At 50.6% G+C, this 10269-nt stretch overlaps 3 protein-coding genes across 8 annotated transcripts in view; 1 reads left to right on the forward strand and 2 right to left on the reverse strand.

Annotated features, from left to right (window-relative positions):
* KIAA0753 (KIAA0753 ortholog) overlaps positions 1-8092 on the reverse strand; it is a 62155-nt gene extending 54063 nt beyond the window's left edge. For 2 of the 6 annotated variants that reach the window (XR_009211095.1, XM_032140151.2), the window contains exons 1-2: positions 2311-2397; positions 1422-1582 (exon numbers count right to left, since the gene is read on the reverse strand). Coding sequence is in view for 5 of the 6 variants with exons in the window: in XM_032140151.2 (XP_031996042.1) it covers positions 1422-1514 (93 nt within the window). In the remaining variant the exon portion in view is untranslated. Of the gene's footprint in view, positions 1-1421; positions 1583-1813; positions 1889-2310; positions 2398-6416; positions 6480-6937; positions 7034-8003 lie in introns of those variants that run through there. The other 4 variants (XM_032140148.2, XM_058431479.1, XM_032140153.2 and 1 more) reach the window with 4 other exon arrangements.
* LOC131381977 (collagen alpha-1(I) chain) lies at positions 3192-6741 on the reverse strand. Its single transcript, XM_058431475.1, has one exon. The coding sequence runs from the start codon at positions 6615-6617 to the stop codon at positions 3192-3194; it is 3426 nt and encodes a 1141-aa protein (XP_058287458.1). The 5' UTR covers positions 6618-6741.
* TXNDC17 (thioredoxin domain containing 17) lies at positions 7161-9428 on the forward strand. The gene is made up of 4 exons (XM_032140160.2): positions 7161-7531; positions 8053-8134; positions 8546-8621; positions 9253-9428. The coding sequence occupies exons 1-4, from the start codon at positions 7387-7389 to the stop codon at positions 9319-9321; spliced, it is 372 nt and encodes a 123-aa protein (XP_031996051.1). The 5' UTR covers positions 7161-7386; the 3' UTR covers positions 9322-9428.
* Positions 9429-10269: the final 841 nt, after the last annotated feature.

Genomic DNA, 10269 nt, shown 5'->3' on the forward strand with positions numbered 1-10269 from the left:
AAGAATGTTCATAGCAGCTTTATTTATAATAATCCCAAACTGGAAGCAGCCCAGGTCTCCATTAATTGGAGAATGGATAAACTGTGGTATACTCATAGTATGGAATGAGAAAAAAGGATTAAAAAGGAATAAACTACTGATACACGCAATGACATGGATGGATCTCAAAAACTTTACAGCTAGTGAAATAAGTCTTAACAGCAAAAAAATACAAAATCCCATTTATATAAGGTTCTAGATCAGGGAAAACTAATATGTGGTGGAAAAAATAAGAATAGTGGCTGCCTCTGGAGGGGAGGAGTGGGGGTTATCTAGGAAGGGGCATTAAGAGAACTTTCTAGGATAACAGAAATGATCTGTATCTTGATAGAGGTATAGGTTACACATATGTATGCATTTGTCAAAACTCAGCAAATATGAAAAGATGTACACATTGCAATGTGTATATCTTTCACCATTTCTGATGTAAAACGTATATTGAAAGAAAAAAATCAGTAAACGGGGTGATTTCTTTTTTTTTTCTTTTTTGAGATGGAGTCTCGCTCTGTCACCCAGGGTGGAGTGCAGTGGCACAATCTCTGCTCACTGCAACCTCCGCCTCCCAGGTTCAAGCGATTCTCCTGCCCCAGCCTCCCAAGTAGCTGGGATTATAGGTGTGCACCACCACGCCCAGCTAATTTTTTTGTATTTTTAGTAGAGATGGGGGTTTCACTATGTTAGTCAGGCTGGTCGCGAACTCCTGACCTCAGGTGATCCACCCACCTGGACCTCCCAAAGTGCTGGGATTACAGGCATGAGCCACTGCACCCGGCCCTAAACAGAGTGAATTCTAATGTACAACATGCATATGGAAATAGTTTGGATACTCGTGCCTGCAATTGACTTTGAAATGTGTCAAAAAATAAGATGGATTGATGAATGGATCTCTAGAGGGATGACTGAGTGACAGATATGCAATGAAACAAATAAATGAAATATAATGGAATCTAGGTGAGGTGTTCATTGTAAAATTCAACTTTGCTGTATTTTTAAAGATTTTCATAATATAATGCTAGGGAAAAAGACATTTTTGAGACAACTGAGTAAAGCTGAATAAAGACTGGTTATTGGATAACGGAATTTTTTGGATCCACTTCTTATAAGAAATGGTGTAAGAATAGTATTATGATTAAGTAGGAGAGTTCATTTTTAGGAGAAGTATTCTCAAATATTTAGAAGTATCATGTTGACTGCAATTTGCTTTGGGGTGATTCTGCAAAAATTTTAAAGACAGATGGTTGAGTAGGTAGAAAAACAGAAAAAAATTGTTAGCAATTGCTGAATCTAGGAGGTGATTTCAAAAGTGTTCACTGTCCTTTTCTTTCAAATTTTCTTTGTTTGAAATATTTAATAATAAAAATCTCAGGCAAAAATAGAACTACCTGGGTCTGAAGTACTCTGGGGTCGCTCTTCCCATCAAGTTGGGTCCTAGGTGCTAGATGAACACAGGTTGAAGCTGGCTGGCCTGGTCCCATCGTGTCAGGTAGTACAGAACAATAGTGACAGCCTTGTCATCAGGCAACAGTCTTCCCTAAAACCATTCCTGAAAGGAAACAAAGCTACTTCAGAGCAACAGCGTTGAACAAGGGAAAAGAACAGATAAAACACAGTGCCATGTGCATGTAGCAATATGCTAGAAGTAGCCAATAGTAACCTCGTACTGAGAGTGACTGCTTAAAGATAGGTAAACGATAGTTTCTTCCATTTATAAAAGCAACCACACTTTGGAAGTTCCTAATTTCAAAAAAAAAAAAAAAAATAGGGGAACACTTACTATTTTAATAATAATCTCTTGAGCCCTTTCCATTCCAAATTTCAAATCTCAAAGGTCTCCAGCAAGGCGTTATTCCCGAAACAGAGCTTTGCCATGGTAAACTAGCACGTTCCGGCAGGGTGGTTTTTGGACACGCAGTCTACATTAACAAGTCTTAATACTAGTGAGAAAGCAGTATGCTTCACTCTGTCAGGTGACCCGAAGGCACATAACTCTCAATGACTCTAAGTAAACCTGTAGCATCAGAATTCCTCGATTCAAGCCAGGATCTGTCATTTGGAGAGCTGAATGATTTCTCTCAATCTTCATTTCCCCCGATCTTTCCCCCACCCTACACGTATGTACACAAGATAATAAATATGAAAGCACTCGGTAAGCTGTCAAGGGCTACACCCTTATCATTGCCTTGCCCTACTCTGAAGGCCTCATTATAGACTTTACTATCCCTGCCACTCACGTACTGATCACGTATAGTATTGTCTCATACTGTTATTTACCTATTTCACATGTATATGTCTCATCTTCCCAGCCAGACAAGGTGCCTTGATGGGAAGGGCCTTGTCTTGCTCTTCTATTTCCCATAACAAAGTGCTCTGAGCATAGTACACAATTTAGCATTTGTTGAGTTAAGCTGATTTTCTGTGAACTGACTAGTTTTAAATCCCTGGGGAATTTGTTCTCTCGAAAAATGCTACAGTAAATCAATTGGGAAATTCGAGGTCTTTTAAAAAAAAACAACCCTAATTTAAGCTTTTGAATAAATCCAAAATTTGCAGACTAGATTTGCTTAAAGACAGATACTTCTTAGGAATATAAAGACAGCTGTCTAAGAGCCCTTATTTCTAAGGCTGTAGACACATGGTGAAAAAAACAGATGGGAGGAGGCACATGAGCAAGGCAATCCCAACCGGCTTGACGTCGGCACAGGTGGGTGGCTGGAGTTGCAGAATGAAGGCTGCAGAAATGGGACCCGGAGATCTGCAACTTTTAAATGGTCAGTACTTCCCCCTGGCTGCTTCTAGGTGCCAAGGGCCAAATAGTCCATTCTCCACTAGGAAAAAACTAGGTGATCCCCACAGTTCCAGGATGCCTCAAGTGATGCCACACACACACACACACACACACAAAGTCCAGGGACACCCACCCCTAAACTGTCCCCCTGTACAAAGTTCTGGGACTCTCCTTGCATCTGGCCCTTTCTCACTGCTCCAGGAAACGTCCCAATTTGTCCCTCTACATACCCTGGGGCGTCTCCACGAAAACCCATTCTCCGCCATGCTGAGATGCCCTTACAGCCTGTGCCTTCATCCACAACCCATGACAAACCTCCCCCAAACCTGTTCCCTCCCACAGAGCCCCAACTTCTTCCCTACACACACTACTGGAACGCCCCCCTCAATCTAGCCTCCCCCACATAACTCTCTCCCAAATTGCTCCCTCTCACTCTGACTGCAGACACTCCTCCAGCCAGCCTCCTCCCACTTGGCTGTAGGTGGTCTCTGAAATGGCCAAGGCCTACTTCCTCCCTTGAAACTGGGGATACCCCCACAGCTGTTCTTGTCCCTGACATGCCTAGAGCATTCTCATAGGCTGTTTCTTCCCCCACAGACCTTGGACAGCTCCATAACCTGGCCCCAGGCACACAGGTGTGAGATGTCCCCACAGCCTGGCTGCTCCCGGCCAGTCCCAAAATATTCCCACCTCCTGTCTCATCCTCTGAAGCCCCCACTCCCCCTGTGGACTGTCTCCTCCGCACGGTCAGACCTGAGACACCCACATCCGCTTCTGCTCCTGAGGACCCGGTCACCCACACCACAGCAGGCGCACGCCCTGCCATGGGAGCTCCCACAGCTGCAAGCACCCCCAGAGGCAGAGGCACCCTCCCGGCCTCGGGAATGGCTCCACCGTGTCTCCTTCTCCACAGGCCTGAGACACCTTCAGAGCCTGTCTCCCCCTCCACAAGTGCGGGAACCCTGGCAGCTGTGGGCCCCTCAGTGGCCAGTCTCCTTCCCCATATGCCTGAGCCGTCATCCCCAGAGCCGGTATCCCCTACCACTGGCCCAGGAAGCCCGGGAGCTGTGGGCACTCCCACGACCATGGAACCTCTAGCAGCCACAGGCCTCCCAGCAGTCTGCCTTCTTCCAGACAGGCCAGAGACATGCTCAAAGAGGGTCCCCTCCCCCACAGACCCCGGCAGCCCCAGAGCCATGGACACTCCTGTAGTCTGTCTGCCTCCCAACAAGCCTGAGACACCCCCAGAGCTAGTCTTCTCCCCCATGGGCCCAGGCATCCTGGTCAAGGTGGGCACCTCCATCCTTGTGGGACCCTTGGCATCTGCAGGTCCGCCCACTGTCTCTCTTTCACCCCACAATTCTGAGCCAGTTTCCTCTTGCACAGGCCTAGGCACCCTGGGAGCCACGGGCACCCCACTAGCTGCAGACAGCCCCACAGTGCCAGGCATTCCTGCAGTTTGCTGCCTCCCCGACAAGCCTGAGAAGCCTCCAGCGCCAGGCTCCAGCTCCACAGAACCAGGCACCCTAGGAGCCGGAAGCACTTCGGTGGCCACAGGAGCCCTGACCCTCTGTCTCCGTCCCCAGGGTCTTGAGATACCCCCCGAGTCACTCTCTTCCCCAAGCCCAGGCCCCTCAGGCACCACAGGAACCCCAGTAGTCTGTCTCCTTCCCCATGGGCCCAGGAAGGCCCCAGAACCACAATCCTCCCCACCAGACCACAGCTCCTCCCGAGCCACGGGTCCCCCTGAAGCCACAGATATCCTGGCAGCCCGAGTCCTTTCCCACAGGTTCAAAATGTCTCTAGAGCTGCCTTCTTGACACACAGGGCCAGACGCCCACACAGCAGCAGGCACTCTGGCAGGCACCTTTCCAGAGCCGGGCACACCCATTGCTATGGGGACCCCTGCTGTGGCACACCTGTGCCGGGGCACATCTGCTGCCCTGGGTATGTCCACCGTCTCAGACACCCCCACAGCCTGCCTCCTCCCACACGGACATGCAACATCTCCACAGCCAGCCTCCTGATCCACAGACCCAGGGACCCCTAAAGCTGGAGGCCCCAGACTCTCTGGCTCCCCCACAGCCTGCCTCCTTTCCCACAGGCTCAGCATATTCCCACCACAGGTCTCCTCTCCAAGCCCAGGCACTGCCTCGGCTGGGGGCCCCCCAAGAGCTTGCTGTCCGTCCCACAGGCCCAGGGCCCCGCTGTGGCTCAGCTCTTCTCCCAGGGCTCCAGGTACCACCACAGCCTGGGGCACCGCTACCATCTGTCCCGCTCCCCACAGCCCTGGGACACTCACACAGCCCGTGCCCTTCCCCAAGGCCCTGGGTACCCCTGTAGCCTGTTCTATCCTCCACAGGCCTGGGGCACCCCCAGAACCTGCTGCCTGCTCCCCAGGACATGATGGCTCCGCAGTCTGTGCAGCTCCCCGTGACCCTGGATCACCCCCAGAGCCTGTCTCCACCCACACAGGCTGTCCCCTTTCCCTGAACCCTGGGTCACCTCCACATCTAGTTTCCTCTTCAGTAGCACAGGGCACCCCAACAGAGTGTCCTGTGCCCCACGGGCCGGGCATACCCACAGAGTCTGTCTCCTCCACAGCCTGTCTCCTGTAACACACACCTGCGGCACCCACAGAAGTAGGCTCCTCCTCCACAGCATCGGACAACCCCACAGCCTGTCCCCTCCCCCATACGCCAGGGGTGGCCCCACAGACTGCTTCATATGTCAGAGCCCCAGGAATCTGTGGGGACTGTCCTCTCCCCCACAGCCCTGCAGCACCCCCGCAGCCGAGCTCTCCCTCCACGGCTCTGGGCGCTCCCACAGCCCCAGTCCACCCCATGGTCCCAGGCTCGCTCACAGTCTGTTCTTTTTCACAAGGGCTTGAGACAAGCCCATAGCCTATCTCTCTCCCAGTCCCAGGAACCCCCACAGCTTGTCCCCTCCACAGGTGCGGGGCCATTTCAGAACTAGACGCCAGAGCCCCAGGCACACTCACAGGAGGAGGCACCCTCCCAGCCTGTCCGTGTCCACAGAAGCCTAAGGCTCTCTCATAAGCTGCCCCTAAGCCCAGAGCTGTAGGCCCTGAGGGGGCCCGAGGGATCCCCCTTGCCTGTCCCTTCACCCAGGGCCCTGTAAGACCGCCACGGCTTGTCTCTACCCAGGAAGCTCGGCCAGGAACACCCCTTTCGACAGGTCCCTCTCCCGCAGGCACGGGATGGAGCTCGACTCTACTTCCTTCCCCACATCCCGAGGCGGCCCTCATAGCCTGCACCTTCAGCCACAGGTGCAGAATGCTCTCATGGCCCAGAGATCCCGGGCGACCTTTTCTCTCGCAGCCCCGGGGACTCCTATCTTCGGTCTCCTCCTCCCCAGCCCCGGTCACCCACACAGCCCCGGCAGGCCCCACCACCTCGGGCTCCCCCACAGCCCCGTTCACCCACACAGCCCCAGGGTCCCTTGCAGCCTCGATGGAGCCTGGGGTCCCAGGAGGTCCCAAAGCCTCATTCGCCCCGGCGGCGTCGGATGTCTCCTCCGCTTGTCTAGTCCCCCATGGCCGCTGACAGCCTTGTGGCCTTTCTGCACTCACACAGCGCGTCTCCCACTCCGAGGACTTCGCCCGGCGCCTTGCTCCACGGCCTCGGGACGTCCCTGCGCCCCGTCTCTTCCCCCACGGCCGCCGAACTCCCCGCCCGGACCTGCTGGGCCCCACGCAGCGACCCGGCATCTTAGCCGCCTGCTCGCCCCGGCGCAGCCTGGGCAAGGCCCCACGGCCAGTCGCCCGGCTCATAGCTCCAGGGTAGTTCCCTTCCTCCCTACCGCAGCCCTGGGGGTTGTCTTAGCACCTCGCTCCCTAAGCTGCTGCACACACGCACTCACACACTCAGCTCCGGCCTTGCAGCCTTTCTCCCTCCCAGCCCCTCACCCATCCCACCCCCGCCCAGTCTCGGGAACCCGCCCCCAGTCCCAGGCCCCCCTAAAGCCTAGACGGCAGAAAAGGTAACTGGGGGGGACAAAGCAACAAAGGCTTTCCGAGTCAGATCTCCTCTCCCCCAGGTCCATGACTCTATGCGACTTCCCAGAATCCCCCCAGCCCCGGCCCGAGCCCACCTGGCCTGGGGAGAGGCGCGGCTACTGGGAGGCGGGCAAGGGGGGCCCCCAACTAGGCCGCGCTTCCGGCCGCCAGCCCAGTCGCCATAGCAACAGGCGCAGGGCGGCTTGGGAGCCGTTGAGGCGCCGAACTACTTAAGGAGCCAGGTGTTGTAAGGCGGTAAGTTTTGCAGCCAGTGTCCATGGGGTCGGGGCTGGGACTACTAGATTAGGGTAGATCTAAGCCTGGGCTTGGGAGTGCCACTAGCGCAGAAAGAGCTGAGAAACTAGAGCAAAAAGCCATGCGGATGGATTGTGATCCTCAGAAGCTCCCGTACTCTTCAGCGGCGCTGGCTTCCCCACGCTCCGCCCTCTCTTGCCCACCCGGAAACAGCCTCGCCCCGCCCACGTAGGCCCCACCCGCAGCGACCAGACGTGCACTCCTCCAGCAGCGGCTGCACGTCGTGCCAATGGCCCGCTACGAGGAGGTAAGCGTGTCCGGCTTCGAGGAGTTCCACCGGGCCGTGGAACAGCACAATGGCAAGACCATTTTCGCCTACTTTACGGGTTCTAAGGACGCCGGAGGGAAAAGCTGGTGCCCCGACTGCGTGCAGGGTGAGGCCGGGATTCGGGGGCTGCTGTCCAATGGAAATGGCAGGAAGGTCGAGCCTACAGCCAGAAAGGGGGCTTAGCGGAGGCAGAGTCTTGGTTTCAGACATCCGCGAGGCAATCTGAGCTGTCCCCATGTCTCCATTAAATCCTACCCCGCCCTGCCAAGAGCGTTCTTCCTTGTACCATTTTACCTGGATGATCTTGGAATCTACTTCCTTAAAACTTCTCACTCCCCCAGTACCATTAGTGTCTTACAGGGTACGTGAGTTGGTCAGCAAATACATGTGCTTTCCATTGTTATGGGCGCGGTGGTGCAGGGGCAAATCGGGACTGGGATTTGGTCCTTACCCTTAACGTGGCTCTAAGACCAGAAGTGAACACCTGACTTCTGCTGACCTCTTCAGTTACCTGCAGGTTAAAGTCTGAGTGCTTACCAAGACTGGGGGAAGGGGAAAAGAACACTGTTTATACGTGCCTGATTGTAGAGTTGACGTGCGATTATTTTATCTCAACTTTTTTTAAAGCTGAACCAGTCGTACGAGAAGGGCTGAAGCACATTAGTGAAGGATGTGTGTTCATCTACTGCCAAGTAGGAGAAAAGCCTTAGTAAGTGGCAATGTATAATCTACCTCACAGACGTGCACAAATTGCAAACTTAGGCGGGAGGGGCCTCAGGGACTCACCCAGTTTGTGTTACAAGGTAATGTCTGACAAGTTAAACAATTAGAAGCTATTAAATACAAATTTAAAATGCCCACCTGAATTAAGTAAGGGTAATTCAACAAAATCTGGTCTGGTGTAAGCCCAGAACTTAGCTGGCTTTACTTTTATATCTCAGTCACACTTTAAAACTTTGCACAGGGTAATTAATAGATTAAGCCATAGTCCGCAAGGTTTTTTAAGTGTTTGCAAGAACAGTGATTACTAACAAATTAAATGTAGTAATATGTCAAATATTAAGCAAACTGTAATAAACCAAGTAAATTTTTTTCATGATCACTTTTTCTCTTGGAATAGTTGGAAAGATCCAAATAATGACTTCAGAAAAAACTTGAAAGTAACAGCAGTGCCTACACTACTTAAGTATGGAACAGTAAGTATCTTTAAATATGCTGGGCCTGTAATTCACTGTCAGAACTCTTTTAACTTGCTGTGGGTCCCAGATTTGAAAAGAGCTTCACATTTCATCTCAATTCCATTGTTGTTCAGAGTGCTGCTGAAAGTCCATTCCTATGGCCAATCCCAATAAACTAATAATGTAAATATCTAGCTATTAGGTCTTTTTCATGTTAAGTCACTCTTAAAAAAAAAAAAAAAAAAGTAGGTTGACTCATAATTTCTTAAACATTTGCACCAACAGTTGTTTTCTATTTAATTCATAATTCTGGTTAAAAAGTAAGGGCATCTCTTCTAGTTCAGTCATGCCCCTGGGATCCTAAATTAAAGAGTTGAGGGGAAGAAGAGGGCACTGGGCTTGCTGTCTCCTGTTTTAGTCTGTGGAGCTTCCTGGTATTTGGGGTTTAAGTCTCTTCAGCCAAGTATGTTAGTGATTCATCTCACAGCAAATATCTTGATTCTTTCATAAAACTTGTTATAACTAGATGATAGTTCCTGAATTGTATAATTTCTGTGTTCAAAGATTAGTGTCATTCAAGGCAGAACTCATTCCACTCCTAATAACATTTTATAGGAGTAGTGAAGATTTGACTGTTCTTCTCTTACAGCCTCAAAAACTGGTAGAATCTGAGTGTCTTCAGGCCAACCTGGTGGAAATGTTGTTCTCTGAAGATTAAGATTTTAGGATGGCAATGATGTCTTGATTTCCTGATTTGTTCTAGTATCAATAAACTGTATACTTGCTTTGAATTCATGTTAGCAATAAATGATGTTAAAAAACTGGCATGTGTCTAAACAATAGAGTGCTATTAAAATGCCCATGAACCTTTAGTTTGCCTGTAATACATGGATATTTTTAAGATATAAAGAAGTCTTCAGAAGTAGCAGTAAAGGCTCAAAGGAATGTATTCTTGAGGGTGACGGAAATACCTAAAAACTCCTAAAGGTGCAGAGCACACCTTCCAATCTCTCAAAGGATCAGTATCTTTTATTTTAAATTCTCTCCATCTGCAAAGCAACTGATGATATTCCTGAAACCCCTTCAATTTTGGAATGTTGAACCTAACCTCACCACTGAAGGAAAGCACATTACCTCTAATCCAGCCTCTGCTTAGTTCAGGCAGTTTTGTTTTGTTTATTAAAAAACAGACTCCTGAGCACTAGAGGTAGTTTGTTTTACAGCTATCTCAGTGTGCTTGACTTGGGATGAGGCAGGTGGCGGAGAGCGGCTGGAGAGACTATATAACCCAGTGGTGGGAAGAACTCCAAGCTGGGAGTCAGTCACACTGATTCTACCACTTACTAGCTGTGTAACCACAGGCAAGTTACTCACCCCCTCCAAACCTCAGTTTTCTCTCCTATAAACAAGGTTCTGAGAATAAAATGAGAATTCAAGGAAGCACTTAACATAGCACCTGGTTTGTGGTACCTCCCAAATCAATGGTAGCTTTCCCAAATGAACACAAGTATTTGAGGGTCCTCATGTTTGTTCCAAAGTCAAGAGTCCAGTTAGTAGTTAACCACTAGTTGTCCTGCCATGACTAGGTCAAGTGAGGCCACAGTGATTCAGTGATTCTTAAAGCCACCTTGCAAAGCAGGTAATACAGGTATTTCCTGTCCTGCAG

The sequence above is a fragment of the Hylobates moloch genome, unplaced genomic scaffold, assembly GCF_009828535.3.
Source record: "Hylobates moloch isolate HMO894 unplaced genomic scaffold, HMol_V3 SCAFFOLD_19, whole genome shotgun sequence".
Lineage (NCBI taxonomy): Eukaryota > Metazoa > Chordata > Mammalia > Primates > Hylobatidae > Hylobates > Hylobates moloch.